The 25938-nt window shown below is 44.3% G+C and overlaps 2 protein-coding genes across 6 annotated transcripts in view; one reads left to right on the top strand and one right to left on the bottom strand.

The window, feature by feature from the left end:
* Positions 1359-11720, bottom strand: CHML (CHM like, Rab escort protein 2). The gene is made up of 2 exons (XM_021064370.1): positions 11326-11720; positions 1359-8248 (listed from the first exon to the last, which is right to left on the bottom strand). The coding sequence occupies exon 2, from the start codon at positions 7921-7923 to the stop codon at positions 5971-5973; it is 1953 nt and encodes a 650-aa protein (XP_020920029.1). The 5' UTR covers positions 7924-8248; positions 11326-11720; the 3' UTR covers positions 1359-5970.
* The window catches only part of WDR64 (WD repeat domain 64), an 89458-nt gene continuing 75424 nt past the window's right edge, over positions 11905-25938 (top strand). For 2 of the 5 annotated variants that reach the window (XM_021064368.1, XM_021064365.1), the window contains exons 1-3: positions 11905-12158; positions 23376-23506; positions 24852-24954. In XM_021064368.1, the coding sequence (XP_020920027.1) occupies positions 24897-24954 (58 nt within the window). In that variant the 5' untranslated portion in view covers positions 11905-12158; positions 23376-23506; positions 24852-24896. Of the gene's footprint in view, positions 12159-18542; positions 21791-23375; positions 23507-24851; positions 24955-25938 lie in introns of those variants that run through there. The other 3 variants (XM_021064366.1, XM_021064369.1, XM_021064367.1) reach the window with 3 other exon arrangements.

Below are 25938 nucleotides of genomic sequence, written 5' to 3'. Positions count from 1 at the left end.
TGCCTTGGGCTCCTGGGACCCAATCTCTCCCTCCTCCCCCAGGCCAGACAGAGAGCTTCTACTAATGTCAGAAACCTCTTAATTAACTGAATGTTAAATAAATTTCAGAAAATACTAACTGATCTACCTTCTAATTTTATTAAGCTGCTTGTTTCCAACTACATAATAAAAATCTCGGCACTACTTTAAAATGATGCCATGCATCCCACAGTAGATTTCTCTTTATTTCCCTTTTCTTTTGTGGGCTAAGAGGTGGTTATAATGGGGAGTATGATGGCTAGAAAACATTTTAAATCCTCATTTAAATAAAACATGTGTCCTCCAACAGATTGAGGTTCAGGTACAGAGGGTCTGTCTTATTTATTTTTCTATTTCTAATCCCTAGAATAATGCAAATTCTAAAACAACCCAGAATTGATGTTCGGCTGAATCACATCACCTTGATTTGGATCTCGGGCGGACGAGGGTCTGCCAGCATCCTGTCCTGAAATCTGTCCTGAGCACCAGCCTCCCTGACAACACTTCTCAGACCCAGGCATGGCCACTTCTCCCAGTCCAAACCCAACCTCATTTCTCTGGCCTTCGAGAATCCCAAATAGTGTGCTTTTGGATTGGGGACCACACTGTAATTAGCATACAGTGTCTCCATGCAGATGTCTTGAAATGCATCAATGTCGTTTCTATTTTTTCTATTTCTAGCTCTGAGATTTCCCTTAAAAAATGGCTATTTACCTATATATCCATCTATTGTCAAAATACACCTTTTTTTTCCTTTTTACCATTTCATCTTTTTTATTGCACACATCAGTATTTTACAGGAAAAAAAGCTCTTAATGTTTGACTCCAATTAATTACAATATTTACTTCTGATTCTTTCCAATGTAGACTTAAATTTTTACACAATCAGTAAATACAATGATTTATGTTCTAACACTTTTGAGTCTCATGTAACTGTTTTTCCATACAGTTTTACATATACCAATATTATTTAATGGCTATATAACAATCTATGATAGCAACAGCAAAACATGAAAATTGACTCATCCAATTTCTGATTAGGGGGCTTTTTTGTTTTGTTTTTTTGTTTTTTTGCTGTTTCTTGGGCCACTCCTGTGGCATATGGAGGTTCCTGTGGCATATGGAGGTTCCCAGGCTAGGGGTCGAATCGGAGCTGGTAGCCACCGGCCTATGCCAGAGCCACAGCCATGTGGGATCCGAGCCGCGTCTGCAACCTACACCACAGCTCACGGCAATGATGGATCGTTAACCCACCAAGCAAGGGCAGGGACCGAACCCGCCAACCTCATGGTTCCCAGTCGGATTCGTTAACCACTGCGCCACAATGGGAACTCCCGGGCTTTTTTTTTTTTTTTAACTCAAATGAATTAAATGCAGGAAATACCTTTATACAAATACCTTTATTTTTCTTTTAAAACATTTTCCTGGGCATATGCTACTCAAAGTGAGTTAGATCTATCAAGACAGACTGATTATAGAGTTCTTATTATATTCTCCTAAATAGTTCTTCAAAAAACTACTCATATAATAATGCTACTTGTATGAAGATACATTCAATTAAAAATTCTTTTGCTAATATAACTGCATGAACTAAATCAACCTTGCTTTAGTTTATACATTTAATATTAGGAAACCTGACTATCATTCAAAGAATTAACTTTTATTTGTATCTTCTCATCTGAACTAGATCCTTTCATCAATTTGCCCAGTAAAGAGCACAGAGCCTTAGAAATTTGAATCCACCTTTTAAAAAATACTGAGTACTTTATCCTGTGTAAGGCAAATAGCTTTCATCCCATCTCTTCTTCTGGCTTCTTCCTATTTAGTATACCTTTTACATTTTTCTTAGTTGATCTCACCTACTTCGTCAGTATTTTTCATTGCCATAAACTCTCCTTTGCAAACTGATTGGGGTGAGGGAGTCCCCGCCGCGGTGTGGCGGAAACAAATCTGACAAGTACCCACAAAAATGCAGGTTCGATCCCTGGCCTTGCTCAGTGGGTAAGGGATCTGGCATTGCCATGAGCTGTGGTGTAGGTCGCAGACGGGCTTGGATTCCGAGTTGCTGTGGCTGTGGTGTAGGCCGGCAGCTGCAGCTCTGATTAGACCCCTAGCCTGGGAACTTTATAAGCCATGGGTGTGGCCCTAAAAAGCAAAAAAAAAAAAAAAAAAGGAAATTGCGGTGACAATTGTACTCTCTTTTTTATTTTACCTTTTACTTATTCTATGTGGAAAGAACTGTCATCATATATGAATTGCATCTAATTTCTTTTTTCATACTGACGTCCAGTGACTCTTTCCACCAGCATAATTATTTTTCTCATTGGCTTATTAGTCTTAAACTTTCTACTCAACACCATAGTGTACATAGCAAGACTGCTTAACAGCATGTCTCAACAAGCTGAAGTGCAAGACTCTCTTTTTTCTCAAGTTAAAAAGACCTATCTCTGCTTGTGTATTTTCCTCAGTAATTTATCACAAGTCTCTGCAATTACCTCAAGCATCCCTTTGGAGGGTTCGGGAAGTGCAGCAAAGCTACACATTAAAGTCCCTTTAGGGCCAGTCCTTTGGGTATGACTTCATTTACATTAATTTAGTCCTCACGTAATTTCTGCAAAGCATTCTTTCTATTTTATAGACGGTGAAATGGAAGCCAAGCATGATTTTCCCAAGATTAGACAACTGGTGAGAAGTGAGGACTACAACTTTGGTGTTCAGATTCCCTATTTACTTCTTTCTCATCACACGGGGATGCATTGCTTTCAATCTGCTTCTAGATAAACCCCTTCCTTAATTTACCCCAAGGGAGTTGTAGAACTGTCTTTAAACGGCTGATATATATTAATACCCAAACACGTTAAACCGTAGTTTGTCACTGCTGGAGTCAGCAACTCCCTGAATAAGTCTTCTCAGGACATTTAAAATACCACAAGTTTCACTAGTTAAAAAGCCGCATGAATAGAAACTACTCATGCTTTCTTTCCTTTCTCATTTATGAATGTTTATTAAGGTTTTCTTACAACAAGCTTTTTCAACCATATATCAATAAAAATGGTGCCAGGATTATTACTTTCTGCTTGAGAAATGTTCCTATATGTTTTCCTAAGAGGAATGATGCTAGTTCTTGGGTGTAAGAAATAATTTATTACAATGAGAAACCGACAAAATCATTACTAGAGATAATAAAAATGAGTAAATTTTACTAATATTTTTAAAGGTATATATAGTTAATACTTTGGATTTTTACTATTTTGTTCTGTTGATACTGATTTAATGGTTATTCTGTTAAACACCAACTTATAATTCTGAGTCACAGTAAATAATTATTTTTATGTTGTGTCTCATTTGCTAATATTTTGCATTTGTTCAGAATGAGACCCTTTTCAAAACATTTGACTTCTAGTATTAAGGCCAGGTTAGTCTCAAAAAGCAAACATTAACATATTATCCCTCTCATACATAAATAGACACTATTCTTTGAACTTTTGAAAAAGTTCACCAACAAGCCCATAAGGGTAAAATTCCAACGTGTCAGAAAATTATACTAGGTTATAACAGTCCCCGCTTTTTAAATGCTTTTTATTGATGACAACTTTTTTTCAATTTTGATTTGTGTTCAAGTAGGAAAGGAATTTATGCATTTTGTTAGTTTTTAAGTCCCTTAATTTACTGAACACTTTTTTTTTTTCCGGTTTCTTTATCTTTGGTTCTACCATCTTTTGCAACTCCTCACCATTCTTCTCAAATTCTTATGAATAAAAACATTCATGATGTTGAAACGTTTTTCAATAGGTCCAAGTTACCGATCTCCATTTTACTTAGCATCTTACATTCTTTTTTATTTTAACAACTCATTTTTAGGTCTATTTCAGACATTTCGCTGGTTTTAATAGGTTTAAAGCTTAGCATCCACCCAGTAATACACCTTGCTGTATTCAATATCTATATATAGTAATATCAATTCGTGAGGTCTCCTCTTTCAGTAAAGCTGCAAAGTACTTAACTCCTTCTTGTTTCATTTTCCTCACAGACAGAAGAGCAGCAAGACTATTCAGAGCAAATTTTGACCTAGTAACACCAGTTACTCTTTAAAACACAATGTTCAGCTCAAAAGATACATTGAAAGGCCTTATTTTGTTCAAATTCAGACAAATTCTGCTTCAACAAGATTGGTAGCACGGCGCTACATGTTAAATCAATCTTTATTTCCATACTTTGCTGCCTCAACAATAAGCTGGGATGTCTGCCTGCTTCCCGAGCACCGCCAGCCTGCCTCCGTGACCATCTCCTCCTGCTCCCCCAAAGCACCCCCCTCTCCTAACAGCTGGCACTCACTGGAAAGGTTTTGAAATCATGAGAGCCTGTGCTCCGGTGTGGCCCTTCCACACACACACCAGACTCAAGAGTTAGGAAGTCTTGGAGTTCCCGACTTGGCGTAGTGGTTAACGAATCCGACTAGGAACCATGAGGTTTCAAGTTCGATTCCTGGCCTTGCTCAGTGGGTTAAGGATCCGGCATCTGACGTAGGCCGGTGGCTTCAGCTCTGATTCGACCCCTAGCCTGGAAAGCCAAAAAAAAAAAAAAAGAGTTACGAAGTCTTTCCTTCCTCTTCAGAAATGTACCTGCCTCACAGGGCTGCTGAGCAGCTGCAAGGAGAGAGGACGCTAAGTCCACAGTAAATGCTCCTCCAGGACAAAGACCGGGACTAACGGGCTCGTTTCCCACAGGATAACCGTCCCCTGGGGGACTGGGGGCTGGAAGGGAAGGCCGTTCACTCCTCTAACAGCTCCTCGGGCTCTGCCACCGCTGGCGGACAACCAGCTTTGTGACTTGTGGTGGCTCTGGAAAAAGAATGCTTCCATCCCCTTGAGAACAGCTGAGAGGCAGGCGCTGATTCCGCAGGGGGTTAAGTCCTGGTCTGGGGGGTGGGCTCCACCAAAGAGGCGTGGTCAACCCTCCCGCCGTGCTGCTGATCAAAGCGGGGAGCCCAGAAGGTGCTGAGGGCCACCTGCACTGAGAACCCTTGGGAAATCCACTGACAGATTTCAAAAACCATCTGTAATCCCCAGTGAAAAATGCTCCATTCAGTTTCTCCTTCAGGATCTAAGGACCGGCGGCTGAAATATCTTTTCCTAGAGCAAGTTGTTTTTCCTCTTAGCCTGGATTACTGAGAAGTTCTTTGCTTTGAGGTGCCAGGGCAGTGCTCTGCAGAACTTTCCTGAAGTATTACACCAGAACTAATCTCTTGCCCTAGATTTTCCTTGGCCTGAACCTTCCAAGAAAGAGCTGACTACTGACTGAACTCTGACTCTTGCGCAATGTTGAAGACTGCAGGGGCAACCTTACTGGTTACCAGGGTCCATCAGGTAGGAGAATCACACCGCCACCTTCACAAACGGAGAACCAGGCAAAGCTATTCTCCCAACAATTACAGACAGACCCATTGGTCATATTGGCACTTGCATTAGTTGCAAACGCTGCCACCACGTCTATGTTTTTATTATGAACAAAAGATCCATATAATGCCCTCTGTATGTTTCACTCTTTGAGGCGGTAGCAACTGTAACAGCTACAAAAGTAACTGAAGCATCCTTTAGATGTTACTGCTCTGTAGCCAATAATAAAATCTGAAGCCCATCTCCTTCCTTGAAGCACCACTGCTAAGACGGAACCCTCAGCTATACTCCCAAGTAAATCACGGTAACCCTGCTTCAGATCCTGGGTCACGGTGCGCATCCTGAAACAAAACGAGGTCCAACAACCATAAATCAGTTACCGAGGGACTGACAAAGACACCGGACGCCTGAACCTCTCCAGAGAACTGCAGAGAAGCTCCACGCAGCATTCATGACAGAACCACTTCTCTTACGCACAGAGAAAACGCTCCTTTAAGGAGAACTATTCTGATGCTAGGATAAAGGCCCAAAGTAGCATTTCCAGGTTGCTTTTTTCCTAACTTTGAAGGTGCGTTCCTGGGCTTTCTGCGGGTTTGCTTTCCCCAGAGGAGTCTCGGGTGGCCGTGATGCCACTATCGGCTCCCGGGGGTGCTGGCTGCTTGTCGCCACCATCGAAGTAAATGTCTTCCGGATGTGGCGGCGGGGGGCAGAATTCCTCACTTGGAAAGATCTCCTGGAAGAGCGTTTCCGCCTGCTTGACGGCGAGCTCACTGCCCAGCCCCGCGTCGGGCCCGGCACAGACGTACACATTGGAAGGCAGCCGGGTATACGAGCTTCTGCCGACGCCGGAGGAATCTCTCATGTTAAAATAAAGGGCCCACAGGAGCCTTGGCTTCCGAAGCTCTTCCTTGTCTGTTTCTGGGTCAGCGTACGGGGTGAATAACTGCTTCACCACCGGCTCCAAGTCTTCTCTTGCTGTTCTGGAAGATGAACAGGTCAGATGCACCAGCCAGGTGTCCTTCATGCAGGTCCTGGTGGAAGAACCCAGTTCGGTGACGCGGACGGCGCTCGCTCCCGGCTCCGCCGGAGGCACCATCAGGACGGAGATGGGAGGCTCGGAATCTGCCCTCAGCACCGAGCCGTCCGTGATCAGCACGGCCCGGGAGATCTGCTTGTACCGCACACGCGAGCATGTCTCCTCGGAAAGGTAACTATCCTCCACGATGAAATAGGTCGCGCTTATTCTCTGACCCAAGTGATCTATGATGGCCTTACATCTTCCGGATTCTTTGTCAACTACAAGGCACTGCACTTTATGACGAAGACAATAGATTCCACCGAAAACCGCACACATCCTGCAGAAACACTGGGGCACTTCTCCTTGGCCATACAAGGGAAATAAAAAGGGAGTGTTGCCAAACCGTCCAAGACACTGAAGAAAGTTTTTGGTGGCTTTAAGGCCATCTATTGTAGTGCAAGACGACTCCGAGGTCATTGCGATTGAGTGCAGGACAAAATGTTGGAGGCTGGGGGTTAATTTTTTGGCTTTTAAGTACTCGGAAAATGAGCACTGCATGAAATCTTGGTATTCATCAGGATGACGCTCATAGTCTAAACAAAATGTAAGAAATTTCATCAGCACCCTCTTTTCAACCATAGTGAGCGCTTTGCTATTAAAGACGTCTGCTCGCGAGCAAGGCACCTGTTCCACTTTGCCTTCTCGAAACGCAAGAATCCTGGTGACATTTTTAAATTCTGCGTAACGACTAACATTGGATTTGATTAAAAGATCAATCAGCAATCCCTGAGAATAAAGCAGTTTTGATACCAAATCAATATTAAACCTCCTGCTTTCTTTCACTATTTGAGCGTAGGTAATCCTCTTCCTCTTTGGCGGATTGCCGTGGTCTTCCAATACAGGTCTGATGCCATCTTTAGTGCCATCTGAAACTGTGTGTTTACAGGTTTCACCTCCACCATATTCTTCCGTCACCAGGGTTTCTGATCTATCAGTCATTTCTCCACCGTTTTCTGGAGTGTCTTTGGCAGGCGTTTCAGAGCCAGTGACGTACGAGGGTGTTTCTCCAGACAAGCTTGCAGAGTCCTGAGGTTTAATGAGGGTGCCAGGTGCCACCCAGGAAAGATTTTTCTGCAGAACATCAATCTCTTCAGGATTGTCATCCACATCCTGACTGGCGTAACAAAAAACTTCTGGGTGTTGAATGGTTTCATCCTTCCTTCGAAGAGCGACGGCTTCTTCTGTTTCATGGATCAGGTCTTGCCATGAAGCAGGACTTTCTTCCTCAGGGTCACTGCTTTGCTGATATTCCTTCACCCAGGAGAGCAATCCTGAAAAGCTGAAACTAGCCCAGTTTCCTCCATAGTAACTTCTTGAATCGAGATGCAGAACCCGACGACCACTTCTGGAACATGCAGCTGCAAGGATGGATTCAGGCAAACCGGTCCCTAACACGATCACATCAAACTCTGCTGGGAGACTGCTGGCCATCCTGGAACATCAGACATCTGGTGACAACTTCCAGGGAAGGAAATGTGCATGAGTCTAGGCTGAGGGCTCAGACGAGGTGCAAAGATGCTGGAACACCTTGTACTGTTCCAGATCACCCCAGAGTGCCGAGGGTACAGGTCCTGGGTGTTTGTTACCCTTTTTAATATCTTTTTTTCCTTACAGGTCAGCAGCATAAAACCCTGCTGAAGTACATCCAATCACACCTGAGAACACTACAGCAAGTATATGGATCTCACGTCGGCGTTTCGTCTTAGCAGCGAATGTCACAACGTGTCACACGTGCTTTTGTGACTGGAACCCTTCTCTGAAAGCAGAAAATTCAAGAAAGAACACTGTGGTCAACAGTATTGAGAGAAAGTAACTTCATGCAACAGCAAGTACAACCAGTGGAGCCAGACGTGTAATCAGGACATAAACCTCTACTAAATCAAGTCCTTAAATGCTTCCTCATGTTTCCTAATTTCCTGAAAATGAACAAAAGATAGCCATTTCACCAAATTAGGCAATTCAACAATGAAGAATGGACATAATAACATCCAACAAGAATAAAGAAAAACTGACATAATTTCGTAACTTTTGCTAAGCATGTGAATGACACACAACTGTGAGATTAAAGGAACTTGTGGCTCCACTGTGTTTATGGACACCGACTACGTACTCTGCGCACACTGTCACGATGAGGAATATTTTTACGGCCAACACGGTCTACGGGTCATTCTAGGACAGATGAATGGAAGGCTTTTCTTTATCCCACCTGCCTTTAGGATCTCGTGGTAGCAACATGGGACTATTTCAATTGACTTCGCCGCTCAGATAATTACAAAAGGATTAATTTCAATAAAACAAGTAGCATTTAAAAATATTTAGGTACATGAAACAACTGGTCTATCAAAAGGAAAATGTATGTATACAAATCCTCATACGTGTATTTTTTAGATGTAAGTAAAAAAGGTAAAGGCCTGGGTCTGTATGTTAAAATGCCTTTTTTTTTTTTTTTTTTGCTTTTTAGAGCTGTACCTGTGGCATATGGAAGTCCCCAGGCTAGGGGTTGAATTGGAGCTGCAGCTGCCAGCCTACACCACAGCTCACGGCAACGCTGGATCCTTAACCCAGTGAGCAAGGCCAGGGATTGAACCTGCATCCTCATGGATACTAGTCAGGTTTGTTACCAGCGAGCCACAATTTTCTAGTTGGCTTAGAAAATTCCTTCTGATTGGGGTGGGACCAGAGCAGGGATGATGAGAGAGAGAAAAAGGATGGAAAAGACGAGGAGACACATCAGGGTGGGGCTGCAAGATGGAACGGATGAGGAAGAGGGGGACGTTGGTACCAATAAAGACCCCAATACACTCGTCTCCAAGCTCCCGGGCACGGAGCTGGAATAGAAACAGAATTTACCAGCACAAAGTCTTTCTTGTAGATCAGAACTTTCACGTCTGTGACCCAGTATCTGCCACTGAGGATATGTCAGGCTCTGCATGAACGGCCCTCTTTAAACCTCAGCCTTGCCTGAACACTGCCGGCAGGCATCAGACATTAATATAAAGAGTGCAATCTACTGCATCTATAGCAACACCTACACACACCTATAGCTTCCTCCCAGGTTTCAAGTCTTATATAGTTGAAGTTCTCAGATTAATGTTTATTGGGAAAGGGTTGGTATTATTAGAATATCAGAATCACTGAGGCCATCAAATAAGTGAAATTATGATTTCTACGACATTTTCTTGTTTCCTGCAAAATATAAAAAAAGAGGGCTTCCCATTGTGGCTCAGCAGGTTAAGAGCTGGACGTAGTGTCTGTGAGGATGCGGATTCAATCCCTGGCCTGGCTCAGTGGGTTAAGGATCTGGCAACGCTGCAAGCTGTGGTGCTGGTCGCAGATGAGGCTTGGATCCAGTATTGCCTGGCTGTGATGTAGGCTGGCAGCTGCAGCTCTGATTCAACCCCTAACCTGGGAACTTCCATAGGCCACAGGTGCAGCTATAAAAAGGGAAAAAAGAAAAAAAAAAATATATATGTAGGTATGTATTAAGGAATCATAACATACATAATATTTGAGTTTGTTACCACATAGGTTAGTGATTATCAATATTTTGATAATGCTACAAAGGTTTTGCTCTTCTAAACCTGTTAAGATAAAAGCAGTAATAAATTATTAGGGATTTTAGGACTTTTTAAAAGGAAACTTACGACCTGAGAAATATACATTTCTATTTCAAATCTTTGTATAAGTGAAACTTCTGGACCACACACACAAAAATAGTTTCTTTCCCAAGCTTGGAAAAATCACATCTTCAATGACACGTTGGGTAGCTCGTCCTTTGAAATGTCAATCTCAGTGAGATTTAAATCTTCAATAGGAGTAAGAGTAGTTTTTTAAAAAATTTCAGGGAGTTCTCGTCATGGCGCAGTGGTTAACGAATCCGACTAGGAACCATGAGGTTGCGGGTTCGATCCCTGCCCTTGCTCAGTGGGTTAACGATCCGGAGTTGCCATGAACTGTGGTGTTGCAGACGCGGCTCGGATCCCACGTTGCTGTGGCTCTGGCGTAGGCCGGTGGCTGCAGCTCCGATTAGACCCCTAGCCTGGGAACCTCCATGTGCCGCGGGAGCGGCCCAAAAAATAGCAAAAAGACAAAAAAATAAAAAAATAAAAAATTTCAATTAACGATCAAGTTCTAGTTTAATGAAATCTACTGGCTGCATAGCTAATTATCTGTCCATTTCAGTAGGGGTTCTCTGAGCCATTTTTGCAATCTCGCCTTATATTTTGGTGTGGTGGAACCTATAAGGAGGAAAATATAGTAAAAATAGCTTATAGAGCACAATTTGCATTCTGAGGACCTGAATAAAACTATTTCACTTCCTAGAAAGCAAAGGTTTACAACTGATAATGAGCATTTTAAAAAAAAATTTACACATTGTTGCTATGTCAGATTTCTACCTCTCATTTTAGCAAAATAATATATGAATTAAATCACTTCTCATCACCCTCTCCAAGTTTCACAAATACTACCACTTTTTTTCTTGAAGTTCTTGACTTCACCCTCTCGTTTCTTTCCTCAAAGTGTCAAAACCACTGTCTCGGGCCCTACTGAATTAAATCAGGAGGTGAAAGCAGACAAGTGAGATGAGCTCCCGAGCAGGTGATTGAGGAGCTGCGGCAGCAGGCTGGGGTCTGGGTGGGCGAGGGGCCTGGGAGCACGGGGAGGGGCGGAGATCAGCGAGCGAGGAGGACCGGTGGAGGGAGTGAGGTCTGGGAGCGGATGAAGTGAGGCGGGGAGGCCGGAGGAAGAGATGTCGAGGCGGGGGAGGCGAGGTCAGGAGAGCACAGCCTCTAGGTCGGGGCGCAGAAGGAGGCGGTCTCCGCCGGCACTCACCCTACAGGCTGCTGATGAAGCCGTCTCACGCACCATCCGCGCCGCCCCTCTGTGGGGCGCGAAAGCCACCGCGGCCGCGAGAACGGAAGGCAGCAGGTGGCGGAGGCTAACGATGAGCAGGGGGCGCCCGGCGAAGCGGGGCTGCGGAGCCGCTGGAATTTGAAGTAGAGGACGAGCAGCAGCAGGATGCTTCCGGCGCAGCAGTGCCCCGCACCCGTAGTCGCCCCGATAGGCGGCGTGAGGGCCCCACGGCGCCCTCGCCGCCCCGCCACCTCTCTGGGTGTGCACGCCAGGCGCCGGCGCGCACCGCTCTGGTTGGGGCTCTGCGCGGGGCTCTGCGCACTCAGAGGTCCCCGTCGCCCCTTTCTGCCCCTGCGCAGACCGCTGACGCCGCTCGTAACCCCGCCCCTTCCCGCCCTGTAGCCCCGCCCCTACCCCCTCCCTACCGTAACCCCGCCCTTTCCCTCCCTGTAGCCCCGCCCCTACGCCCCTCCCAGCCGTAACCCCGCCCCCTAGCGCCCTGTAGCCCCGCCCCGGAGCACCTCCCAACCTTAACCCCTCCCCTGCTCGCTGTCCAAGCTGCTTCCTGATTCGCCGGGTCCTCTCCCCACGCCCTGAGGTCCCCAGTAACCCGCCACCGCCGGCACAGTCCGTGGGGGCCTGGAGGCAAAGCATCGCCGGGGGCTCCTCTCTCCGCAGCCCTCCTCACCCAGCTGGAAGGGCTCTCCTCTTTCCCCACTCACTCCCTCATTAAGGACCATTTATGGCAGGATCCTTTGGCTTCTCCCTCTCCGGGAAGCTGTTACTACCCGCTCGCGTACTGCACACTTGAGGTAAGCCCCGGCTGCACCCCAGGCCTGCTCATTTTGCCCTTGCTGTCCTCCATGCAGGGGCGCTGTGGCGACTGAGGCGGCGCCCTCGAGCTCCAGCCCACATCTCGCAGTTGCAGAGAGGTGGGTGCTATACCTGGGGCAGCACCTCTGGCCTTTTACCCAGTGAAAATAGAGGGCAAGGCAAGCATAGGTCCCGGAACTGACCGTAGTCTTTGCGGGGTGCACAGTCCTGAGCTGGTCCTACAGGCTGTCCTGGGCGCCGCTGGCCAGCACTGTGCCTGTGCAAGGGCGAAGGAACTGCCCTCCACGAGGGAGTGTGTCTCCCACCTCCATTAGAAGATCCCTAGAAAATTGCTAGCTTCACTGAACCCCGGTTTTGTGGGCCTTGGAGATATAATCTAATTGTCAAGACAAGGTTACTTCCTATCATGGTGCATGGAGCAATAGCTGGTGATTTTTTCTTAAGGCTTCCGATCTGGACTTGTCCTCTAGGGGACTCACCCACCCAGTCCTTTTAAAAACTCTAATTTTATATTTTAGATTTATACAACCATTTAACAAGCTCTGTGCCTAATATCCGTTGTGTTTACAACATGTGCCTAGTCTACAGTAAGGTCTTAATAAATAGTAGTTTGATGCATGCTTAAATGAAGAGGGACTCTGTGTTTTTTCCCAAGGTATTCATTCATTCTTTCATTGGTGCTGAGTTCCTGTCCTCATAAAGCTTATGTTCCAGTCGTGTTGGGAGAACAGATGATAATCAAATATGTAGTGTTGTGAAATGTGCCATAAAGAAAATAAGACAGGAGCTCCTGTTGTGGCTCAACAGGATGCAGCCACTGTGACTGCAGTGGCTCAAAAAACATGGATTTATCGTATGATCCAGCCATTCTGCTTCTAGATATATAGCCAAAAGAATTAATTGAAAGCAGGGGCTGGAACATGATTTTGTCCACCAGTGTTCATAGTAGTAGTATTCCCAATAGCCAAACGGTGGAAATAAACCAAATGTCCATCCACAGAAAAATGGATACACAAAATGCGATATGTACATACAATGAATATTATTCCATCATAAAAAGAAATGAAATTCTAATACGTGCTGCAACATAGATAAATCTTGAAAACATTATGCTAAGTGAAATAAGCCAGACACAAAAGGACAAATATATGATTCCGCTTCTGTGAGGGACTGAGAATAGGCAAATTCTTAATGACAGAATGTAGAATAGTTCAGGGCTGCGGGGAGGGCGGGATGGGGAGTTAGCGGTTCACGGGTACAGAGCTTCAGTTCGGGAGGTTGTCAAAGTTCTGGAAATGAAGAGCGGGGATGGTAGCACAGGTAGATAGTTGATTATGCCACTGAACTGCTCACTTAAAATGACTGAGATGATAAATTTTATGTTCTGCATATTTTGCCACAATAAAAAGCATTTTCAGATTGTGCCTGCATCTCATTCTGTTAAAGTAGGAGAAGCGTGCAGATGTAACCAGTTTACTGAGTGAGCTGGACTCGGTAGGTGCAAGTGAAATGAACTTGATCTCCAATATCTTTTTCCAGCTGTTCTTCAGTGCCCTTGGTTGACATCTTAGTTCTCAAAGCCTTTCTGGTCACTGTTAAGGCATATAAATTCCACAGCGTTGTAATATTGAAATGTAAAAACTCATGGAAAACACCTGTTAACCGTCCAAAACGGAGCCTGCTGTGGCCTGGAGAACCTCTGGGGGGTAAGGGAGGGGGATGAGTGTGGAGGGAACAGCACACACAGCTCTTCCCATTTCCCTACCATTACCTTTATTTTATTTTATTTATTACTCAATGAATTTATCACATCTGTAGTTGTACAATGATCATCACAATCCAATTTCACAGGATTTCCATCCCACAGCCCAAGCACATCCCCTCACCCCCTAAACTGTCTCCTCCGGAGACCATAAGTTTTTCAAAGTCTGAGTCAGCATCTGTTCTGCAAAGAAGTTCCGTCTGTCCTTTTTTCAGATTCCACATGTCAGTGAAAGCATTTGATGTTGGTGTCTCATTGTATGGCTGACTTCATTTAGCATGATAGTTTCTAGGTCCATCCATGTTGCAAAAAATGCTGGTATTTCGTTCTTTTTAATGGCTGAGTAATTTTGTTCTTTTTAATGGCTGAGTAATATTCCACTGCATATATGTACCACCTCTTCTTGATCCACTCCTCTGTCGACGGACATTTAGGTTGTTTCCATGTCTTGGCTATTGAAAATTGTGCTGCAATGAACATTGGAGTACATGTGTCTTTGCCAGTTGTGGTTTTCTCTGGATAGATGCCCAGGAGTGGGATTGCTGGATCAAATGGTAGTTCTACGTTTAGTTTTCTGAGGCATCTCCATACTGTTTTCCACAGTGGTTGCACCAATTTACAATCCCACCAACAGTGTACTAGGGTTCCTTTTTCTCCACACGCTCTCTAGCACTTATTGGTTGTAGACTTTTGGATGATGGCCATTCTGGTTGGTGTAAGGTGGTACCTCATCATGGCTTTGATTTGCATTTCTCTAATAATGAGTGATGTTGAACATCTTTTCATGTATTTTTTGGCCATCTGTATGTCTTTGGAGAACTGTCTGTTTAGATCTTCTGCCCATTTTTGGATGGGGTTGTTTGTTTTTTTGGTATGGAGCTGCAGAAGTTGTTGATAAATTTTGGAGATTAATCCCTTGTCAGTTGATTCACTTGCAAAGATGTTCTCCCATTCTGTGGGTTGTCTTCTTGTGTTGTTTAGGGTTTCCTTTGCTGTGCAGAAACTTTGAAGTTTGATTAGGTCCCATTTGTTTTTGTTTTTATTGTCAATACTCTAAGAGGTGGATCTGAGAAGATGTTGCTGTTGTTTATGTCAGAGAGTGTTTGGCCTATGTTTTCCTCTAAGAGTTTTATAGTGTCTGGTCTTATAGCTAGGTCTTTAATCCATTTGGAGTTTATTTTTGTGTATGGTGTTAGGGAGTGTTCTGATTTCATTCTTTTCCATGTGGCTGTCCAGTTTTCCCAGCACCACTTATTGAACAACCTGTCCTTTCTCCATTGTGTATTCTTATCTCCTTTGTCAAAGATTACTTGGCTGTAGGTGCGTGGGTTTAATTCTGGGCTTTCTATCCTTTAAATGACTGCTTATTAACAGTTAACACAATCCAGATCTCAGATCATAAGGGCTCTTACAAGACCAAGAAGGGATGTCATCTTTTACAGAATTGTCTTGTTGGTGCTGAGAAAATATTGCTCTTTGTGGCTGAGCCCGAATTCCTGCTGATGGGGAAGGTAGGTTAATGCATAATGCAGATACCCAATCCTCAGTAAGGAGAGAGAGGAGGCCGAAAGGCAGAGCAAATCTTTTATGTTTAAATTTTTTTGTCTTGCCATAAAATAGGAAAAATAATTTCACAATGTCTCCCGTTTGATTATTGATCTTTCAATAGAAAGCATTAGATGATCCAGTATGTGGTCACTTGCTATCAGGGTGGTTGAGCACCTGTCCTGAGTCCTTCATGTCCCTTGACGCCAGGGCCTAATAGCCCAGTTCTTTGGGGGCGGGGGGAGGCGTGGAATTATACTAGCAAAATGTGCAGCAAAGACTGATAGACAATTCTAGGTTGTCCAAAAACAATTAAGCCAATTTTCCTCATATGCGCTTTGTGTCATACCATTATTTTATAAAGAAATACAGACATGATTTGTAGATACAAGTCATTTAGACATCGTTATCCTAATATAAGCAGGTGACACACAGTGTGAAAGACAAGAAATTATCACCTTAGAAGTTCCACAAACTGGAACAAAAATTGCCGGTAGGACCAACAACATCATTGGCAAAGATTTAAGCCAAGATCTTCCTCAAGCAAACCATTTTCCTAGTATTTTCTCTAAACTGGATATGGGACTGTTCAGGGCAGAAGTTTGACTCTTCATGGGTCATAAGATGAGTTTAAAAATAGCGTCGTCAGGGGAGTTCCCGTCGTGGCGCAGTGGTTACGAATCGGACTAGGAACCATGAGGTTGCGGGTTCGGTCCCTACCCTTGCTTAGTGGGTTAACGATCCGGCGTTGCTGTGAGCTGTGGTGTAGGTTGCAGACGCGGCTCGGATCCCGCGTTGCTGTGGCTCTGGCGTAGGCTGGTGGCTACAGCCCCGATTCAACCCCTAGCCTGGGAATCTCCATATGCCGCGGGAGCGGCCCAAGAAATAGCAACAACAACAACAAAAAGACAAAAAAAAAAAAAAATAGCGTCGTCAAATGGTCACACCATTGGAAAACTGGTAGAAACCAGCTGCTCACATGTGAGCGACATCCCAGATTGACAGGGGCTTTTTCCAAGGCTACCCATAGGTGACCTTGAGCCAAAGGAAAACCAGTTTTGTATCTTCCTAACCACACTTAGGAAGCCAAGGCCATTAACTTGTTCCCTAAACCCACTGGGTCCCATTAGGAGCTACCCAATATTCAACATCTAATGAATGGGACTATTTATGGCCAGGCTCAGAATAGGCATTACCAATTGGCTGTGTAAAAGGGTATCACTCAATGATATTGGAGCTCCTGACGTGGCTTAGGGGTTAACAAACCCAATTGGCATCCATGAGGATGTGGGTTCGATCCCTGGCCTCGATCAGTGGGTTAAAGATCCAGCATTGCCATGAGCTGTGGTGTAGGTCGCAGACATGGCTCGGATCCCTTGTTGCTGTGGCTGTGCTGTAGGGTGGCAGCTGCAGCTCCAATTTGACCCCAGCCTGGGAACCTCCATATGCCACAACTGCAGCTCTAAAAAAAACCCAAAAAAAAAACCAAGAGTCTATCCCTCGGTGATATTGCTGGCAACATTAGCTTGCAGAGAGCTAGAATTTTCTTTTAAAATAAAAATTTCTAAGGCCTGTCCAATGAGAGCCTTGGAGAGGAGAAATCACCAAGGCAAACTGGGGGTACTGGACACAAGTAATTGGCTTCAAACCAGCAGTTGGTTTGGTTTTTGAAACTGGCATATGATTGAGCCCAAGAAATACATTTGGTGCATGAGCAAAATTGTGAGCAGTTGTCAAAGTAATCAGGGTATAGGCTGGTCCAGCACCTTGGGTCAGCTGTCTACTTGAGATTTCATCTTCTTTTCCTGGCCTGGTAGTGCTGGTCTCAGTTACAGTTGTGGTTGGGTGTCAGAAATAGGAGTTGCAGTTCATCTTGGTTGAGAGGCCCTTTTTAGGTGAGAACTATGAATCAAGGAGCTTCCTCCCAAAGGAGCGAATGTTTTGCAGCACAGGGATTTGTTAGCGGTGCCTGATGTGGTCCATTCCAACATGACTGTAAGAAGTCCTTTCTCAGATGTCTTTTCCAGTATATGCATAATCTCATGCTTTCAGGTCGTGGTGAATCTGATCTTCATCCAAAGCTAGATTTTTACTGTGATCAACTTCAGCAACACATCTAGTGTCTTTTTAATAACCAAACTTTATAAGGACCTTTTGGGAAGTGAGTCTGTCCGTCTATACAGACCTCAATGAACAAAAGTAGAATTTAATATTGACTGAAACATAGCAACATTTTTCTCTCTACAATTATCCTCATATCTACCAAATATATCAAAATGAGGACTAATTTTTTTGCAAAATAAGTCTGGTTAATGGACCACCTCGCCTCTTTTAATTTGGCCGTGCTGGAACTTTTCGTAGCAATATCAGACTGTACTTTAAAGAACCACAAGGCCAGGAAAGCCATACCAAAGCCACCTGTGATATCTGTAGATTTGGATAATGGATTTGGGCAAATTCCTCTATTCTCAAGCTCCTCCAAATGTCTTGAGACTCCTGCACCTGTCAGGTGGCCTTCCTTCTGTTCCCCTTAACGCTACCGGGACTCTAAGAGGTGTCACGGAGGTCTCCGTAGAGATTCTGGAGGTGTCACGGGGAGAGAAAAGATAAATCTTTCAATTCTACTCACAGAGATGAAATTTAAATTTCCTCATGTGACGAGGCCTGCTTGTCAACCCAGGTCCCGAAGTCAGCAGTGCCGCAGAAATAAGAAGAAGGAGACACAGAAATAGAGTGGGAATCAGGGGGCTACTGCCTTCAAGAGGCAATAGCAACCCTCTGAGCCAATTCATGGTTTTTATTTGCTATTTTCTACTTCCTTGTATGTGCAGGGAATGCATCGGTATTTTACTTCAAACAGATTGGAAGCAAGATATGCTAGCACAGTCATTCCTAAGCACATAAAGTAATCATAAATGTTTTAGCCTCCCAGGCCATAGTTGGTTGTTTGCTTCACGCCATCTACCACCTCTCCCACAAATCCCCCAAGGCTCCAGACCTGAGAATGTCAGAGCTGATGGTTTTCTATCAGCAACATGATGCTTCAGCAATTTGATGTTGTTCTCATTAGTTTTGCCTCAAGGGTCATGAGAGAGTCACAAGACTCTGTATAGACTGACCTTCTAGAGCACTCTATGGCGCCAGTCTTTTCTTTCCATTCCTTTTCACATCGCCTTTTCATGTCTCCAGCACTTGCGTTTAGAAAACACAGATTAAAAACCAGCAATATGGCAGACAAAAAACCCAAAATCATAACCATGCTCATAAATTCACTCGGTCCTCTGTCACTAATCCTTGATCTGAATCTTCTGTTAACAGTTTTATAAAGCCATCAGGTTTTCCATTAAAATTCGTTAATTTCTTAGCCAGTTCAGCAGTATAGTCTGAACATTAGCAGAAACCCGTACTTGTCAAAAAGTCCTTTTGGTGAATCTTCTTGAAGAAGAAACCTTTTTGCAAAATCATCAGAGTAAAATAACTGTTTACAAATGACAAAAGACTTAAAAGTCAAAGACCCAATTACAATGCAATTGACAAGGACAGTTGGTTACTGCTATGATACACAGCAATTTAAGATAATAACTACAATTACAACATATCATTTGTCAGAACATGTCAGAATTTCAGGACTTCCATATAATTTCTGGAATATCTATGTTAATAACACTTACTTATATGATACCATCTAAGAAGTTTTACCACCAGGTACTTGACGCTCCCGTATAGTTTAACATACCAAATAAGCCTAAGTTATTTTTGTCAAGGTGAAGACAAGACAAGACATTCTGTTAACACAGTTGGTCAGCTTCCTGATAATCAGAGAGAAATGACCCCATGGTGCGGGGTTGTGTCTGTTTTTATAGCCCAGGGAGGGGAGGGGTCTCAGGATACACCTGCTGATCTGCTGATTGGTTGGGGAAAGAGGGGTCTTGCGATACCCTTGCCGGTTGGCGGGGGGCTTATAAGGTCCCTGTAGGGGCGGGGTGAGGAGTGGGCCACATACTTTCCTAGTGGGGCAGGAAGGAGGAGGCCAGGTGGCTCCAGGTGGCAGAGGGGGCATTTCAAGGAGAAGCCTGCCTTGCTGATAAGGGTGTGGTCATTCTTGTCTTGGCTAGAAATCCAAGTTAGTTTAAACTTACTCTCTGAAAGGAAAAGAAAACAAACATTTTGAGGTGATCCAGGGGCCCTTTGGAAAACCTCAAAGTTAGCTAGAGGTCCAATGAACTTCATTTAGAATTTGATGTTTGGGAAATTTGTCAAAAATACCAAAGTCTCAAAACACCTGGTCAAATAGGATCATAGGTCACTGTGGGAAAAATACCTGATCATTTAACCAAAGGGACAATAAAAAGTCTCAAAGGTTGTAACGCGTCACTTAAATGTTAAAGAAACACATCCAATCTACTCCCAAAAGCAGTTCAATATTTTAGGAAAGCTTTATCCTCTTAGAGAAGCAATTAAATTCAGGTTTTGTACCCTTTTATCTTTAAAATTCATTTTCTTAATTAAATTCAATCTTATCTCAGCCAATCCTGACTCTGCAAAACGCAAGCTTCCTCCTCCGCAAACCAGCCACAGATTTTTCCATACCCGTGTTTCTCTGTTCCTCATTTTCTTTTCCATTCAGAACAACCAGCTGTCGGGCAAGAAACACCTTTTTTTTCCTTCTAAGAAAATGCATTTCCATTCTTCGTCCCTTATTTTACTGAAAACAAGCTTCCCATTTTCCTTGCATATGGAAATGTTTCCCTTTATTACTTTAGTAGCTTCAGTTACACGTACTATAATTCTTAGCCTTAAAAACCATCGCTCGCAAAAACGAGGCAGGAGAGAAAGATGTTCCTGCGGTGCTCCCGCCCCTTCTCCTCTCGCTCCCCATCGTTGGCGCCTTGCTTCTCCTGCAGGCCCAGGCCTCCTGCTGAGCTCCCTCTGCTGTGGCGTCTGCTCCCAAGCCCGTGGCACCCCGCTCTCTAGCCCCTCAGGCCATGGCACACAGCCACCCCTAGTCCTCTCCCTGGAACCGAGCTCCCAAGCTCAGGTCTCAGTGCCCAGCTGTCGCCCGAACATCCCAGGCCGTGGTGTCCTGGGTGCTGGTGCTGATGGTCTGTGCGGCTGCCTCTGGGCTTTGCCCTCCTCTGTCGGCTGCTGAGCTTTTCTCTGAGGCTTTGAGGCTCCCCCTCCATCCCAGCTGATCTCCCTGTCGGGTAGGTGGCTTCCCACGGTGTGAGGTCCATTCCTCTTTCACGGCTCCCTGTCCAGAGCGCCGGTCCTGTTCTGATTCATTTTTGTGTCCTCTCTCTCTCTCTCTCCCTCTGGTTCTCCCCAGTTGGGTGGAGGGTTTCTTGCCCTTTGTGCAGGTCTGAAGTCTTCTGTCCGTGGTCAGCAGATGTTCTGTGTGAATCATCCTACGCGGAGGTGGGATTTTTTGTGTGTTTGTGGGAGAAGGTGAGCACCACGTCGTATGTCTTACTCCTCCGGCGTCTTGATCAGGAAAGTCCAAAACTGGACTCTTAATTCTCCCCTGGAAATCTGCTTTTCCCACTTCCTCCCTCCCCCAGAGCAATAACCCCATCCTTCCAGTTTTTCTGGGCCAGAATCCCCGGCATTATCCTTGACACCCGTTTTGCTCTCACACTTCAGAAGCTCTTGTTACCGCACCCAGTGCAGGTGCAGGGGTGGGAATTTTGCTCTCTGTGGCGGCCTGAGGCAAGAGGAGCCACCGCAGGAAGAATATGCGACGCTCAGTTTCCTTGCTAAGTCTTTACCCCGTCTCCTCCCTCTCAGCCGGTGTATACATGCACCCACACACAACCTGTGGGAAGACACCCCGGTGTCCCCTTATGCAGGAAGGAGGAAGTGACAGAGAGATTATGATGCAATGAGGGCCTTGTGACTGACACTGTGACATTATGAGCTCAGGATTTTCCTGCAGTGTTTGCCCACGTGACATGCATGAGACCTGACTCAGTGCTTCTCCTGGCCAACATCCCAGCGGCAGTGACTCTTACTGCTACCCACGGGATGGGATTTCAGTCGAAGAATGAGACCCAGGGCAGCAACTGCACCAGCAAGGAGGCGCTGTGACAACTGGGGGGCTTCCACGTTGGCAAATTTGCACTGTTATTTCTGGACAGAAATACAAGTTTCCCTATGTCCCTATGGACAGCAGGGAAGAAAAACGCTACAACCTCGAACTACAGATGAGCAGTTTCAGGATAGCCTTGAGAGGATTTGAAAAATTGGTTGAATGGGTAGCAGCCCAGAAAAGAGATGAAAGAGCCGGCTTGTTTATCCAAAAAGAAGGTAAGATCAGTGATCACAAGGCAGTCCAGCGGGCTCTACGGATTACAACTGGGAAAAGATTTAATCGATCACAGAGAAGCAACACAGCTTAACAGCAGATACATCGAATGGGGGCAAGGGGGGAAGGCAGAGTCCTCATTCTGACTCTCCCTGAATAGCTACGTGGAGCTGGGGAAGCTCTTTTCATTTCTCTGAATGTTAGTTGTCTCAGATGTCAACTTAGGTTGGATTAGAAGTTCCCATCATGGCGCAGCAGAAACGAATCCATGAGGTTGCAGGTTCAATCCCTGGCCTCGCTCAGTGGGTTAAGGATCCTAGTTGCCATGAGCTGTGGTGTGGGTCAGGCGGCTGCAGCTCCTATTCAACCCCTAGCCTGGGAACCTCCATATGCCACAGGTGTGGCCCTAAAAACACCAGAAAAAAAAATCACATTGTTATACAAGGTATGACCTAGCTTCAGCAAAGTGCACTAGTCTTAAGTGCATAACTGGGTAAATTTGGACATATGTGAACATACCTATAGTCACAACCAGATCAGGACAGAGACTAGTTCTAACATTCCAGAATGTTCTCTCATGCCTTTTTCTACAGATAACCACTAAGATAATGTCTGTCTCTAGTAATTAGTCTTACCTGTCACAACCTGTAAATGTTTTGTTCACTCAATGATTTTTTGTTTCTTTCTCTAGAATGTAAACTACCTGAAAAGGGGGTCTTATCTATCTAATTTTCCATTCTAAGTCCACTGTCTACCTCAGGTCTGACACATAACAGTTGCTTGATGCATATCTAAACCCTTCCTGTTCTTAGACTCAATAGCTATACCCCAGTGAATAATAAAATTTATCAAAGTCAGTATTCAATCAACGATGTGGTTTGTGTATGTGTGCATTTATGGCGTCAATTAAGAATCAGTCTTTGCTCTTTGCTTACTTCCATCTTCCACTCAAGATGAATTCTAGCAAACACGCCTGATTAGTAAAACATTTTCCCCATTAAGAAAGAAGTAATTCACTTTCTTATCTTTGTATTCCTGAACCAAATTCCTAAGATAATTGAAAATAAAGCTATGCAGGAGATCTCATCAAAATAAAATATTTTCGGAGTTCCCGTTGTGGCGCAGTGGTTAACGAATCCGACTAGGAACCATGAGGTTGCGGGTTCGGTCCCTGGCCTTGCTCAGTGGGTTAACGATCCGGCGTTGCCGTGAGCTGTGGTGTAGGTTGCAGACGCGGCTCGGATCCCGCGTTGCTGTGGCTCTGGTGTAGGCCGGTGGCTACAGCTCCAATTCGACCCCTAGCCTGGGAACCTCCATATGCCACGGGAGCGGCCCTAGAAATAGCAACAACAACAACAACAAAAGACAAAAGACAAAAAGACAAAAAAATAAATAAATAAATAAAATAAAATAAAATATTTTCTTCTGATTAAGTAATATTTTAACTGAGAGTTTCCAATAAAAAGATCTTTAAAATATACAAGAATCTGGTTTTTATAGGTTGAAATAATGAAACAGATTAGCCAAAAAATGCAATATTGTCATTGGAGCTTTATGATAATGTTCTCGTGCTTTATTACAATGCAGATGTCATTGACTGTGACAAGTTTTATGCGACAGTACAGGAACTCTTTGGTCCGGAAGTGAAGAGTCAAGACGTGAAATGCTTTTACAGGAAACTCTGCAACAACCCTGATGCATCTATAGACTGGTGTGAGGTAGTCATTTTTCATTTTCATAATATGAAATCTAGATATTATTTTTCTTTGTTCAGGAAAATAATTAAAGTGTTACTTCCACAGGGGTTAAACTCACAGTATACATGTGGCACATTTAAATGCCTACATGGATGCAACTAGAGAGTCTCATACTAAGTGAAGTAAGTCACAAAGAGAAGGGCAAATACCATATGATATCACTTAGATGTGGAATCTAAAATACGGCACAGATGATCCTATATCTACAAGACAGAAACAGACTCAGGGACATGGAGAACAGACTTGTGTTTGCCAAGGGGGAGAGGGGAGGGAGTGGGACGGATGGGGAGTTTGGGTTGGTAGATGCAAACTATGGCATTTTGAATAGATAAGCAATGAGGTTCTACTGTACAGCACAGGGAACTATGTCCAATCTCTTGGGATAGACCATGATGGAAGAAAATATGAGAAAAAGAATGTATATATATGTATAGTTGAGTCGCTTTGCTGTACAGCAGAAATTGACAGGACATTGTAAATCAACTATAATAAAAAAATTAAAAACTAAGCTAGGGGGTTCCTGTCATGGCACAGTGGAAACGAATCTGACTAGGAACCATGAGGTTACGGGTTCCATCCCTGGCCTTGCTCGGTGGGTTAAGGATCCAGCATTGCCATGAGCTGTGGTGTAGGTCACAGACTTGGCTTGGATCTGGTGTTGCTGTGGCTGTGGTGTAGGCTGGCAGTTGTAGTTCTGATTTGACACCTAGCCTGGGTACTTCCATATGCCATGAGTGTGGCCCTAAAAAGACCCCCCGCCAAAAAAATGCCCCTTTTTTTCCTCCAGGGTATTCTTTTATAATAATTTGTTTTCATGCAATCTCTGGAGGGTAGGGTTTGGAACAGTAAAATAGAGAAACCATAGTCTCTTCAATTCCAAAATTCCCCCTAAAAGCAATGAAAAATCTTGCCCAGGAAGATTTATGGAAAATAGGTAGAAATGGTTATTTGAGAGTGGCCAAATTCAGTGTCAAGATTCTCAGCTGAGATCATCTCTGATGAAGGCCAATTTGATTTCCTAATGAGTGCCAGCTCCTAGTTGAACTGTGAGTCTGAGCAAGGACACCAGCCTGGCACATGGGTTTATCCACTGGAAAGAAAAAAATCAATGACTGCTCAAAAATCATGCACCATGTTGTGTGTTGAATATATTAAACTGCCATCTGATGTTTATATCAGAACCTCCTAATAGGGTATTGGTCGTCGATCCAAGTTAAGACTTCAGATTCAGCCATCAACAAATCTTTCGCTTTACAGCCATTTCTGAGATATCGTGCATGTTTATATGTGTCGTTTGGGATTTCAGATCTTTGGATACTTCTCCTCTGAAGAAGGTTTTCTTACTTCCCAAATGGATGAAGAAAACTTGGTTTTCCTCGTTTCAAGAAAACAGCGAGTTGTCATTTCAGGTGATAATTTAAATTTCTCTAACGAATTAATGTGGGCTTTACTATGCTCTCAAAAATAAATGGTGGGAATATCACATTTGCATAGAACTATTTTTCATCTTATTTTCTTGATCAATACTTTGTAACAAGAGGGGAGTGACAGTATCAAATGCAATATTAGAAGACACTTGCAATTGAGTCTGAAGTATTATTGTTGCTGTGAAGGACATTATTGTTGCATGTGTTGGAAATGAGAGGGGGGAAAATTTACCTTTTCCTGAAGAGCTTCCCATCTCAAGTTAAAGCTCTCTGCAATGTCAGCTCATCAATGCATGCTCTGGTACCAAAGTGATCACATTTAAACATATGTGTATTCTTAAAAATGAATTTTCAAGTTTTCACTACCTAGGACACTTTCCCCAGGTCTCACCCTCGATTAGCTCGTGGAGGTTGATTGCTGCACATTTAAGTGTCTTCTCTCCTCTTAAGAAGTCCCCAGTTCACATATGTCAGTTGTTTTCAAGCGGGAGCCCAGGCCCAGGAACTCATTTCCCGCTCCACTCCTAACACTCTGGGCTCTCTCTCCTTTCTTCCTTCCAGAGAGGGTGAGGTCACGGATGAGGAAAAGCAGGAGCTCCCGCTGTGGCTCAGTGGGTGAAGAACCTGACTAGGATCCATGAGGATGCAGATTCAATCCCTGGCCTCAATCAGTGGGTCGAGGATCTGGCATTGCCACAAGCAGCAGCATTGGTCACAGAAGAGGCTTGGATCCCACGTTGCCATGGCTGTGGTGTAGGCCGGCAGCTGCAGCTCCAATTCAATCCCTAGCTGGGAACTTCCATATGCCACAGGAGGGGCCCTTAAAAAAAAAAAAAAAAAAGATGAGGAAGGGCAAACCTCAGGATTTGCCCCTGTTCGCCAGCATTTCATCTCAAATTCTGAGATGAAGAGCATAGTCTATGTCAAACCTGCTGTTCCTTAAAAAAGCCCCTGGTCTTACTCTGT

The sequence above is a fragment of the Sus scrofa genome, chromosome 10 (assembly GCF_000003025.6).
Source record: "Sus scrofa isolate TJ Tabasco breed Duroc chromosome 10, Sscrofa11.1, whole genome shotgun sequence".
Taxonomy (NCBI): domain Eukaryota; kingdom Metazoa; phylum Chordata; class Mammalia; order Artiodactyla; family Suidae; genus Sus; species Sus scrofa.
Note: the sequence above shows the minus strand (reverse complement) of the source record. Positions and strands in the feature narration are given on the sequence as shown.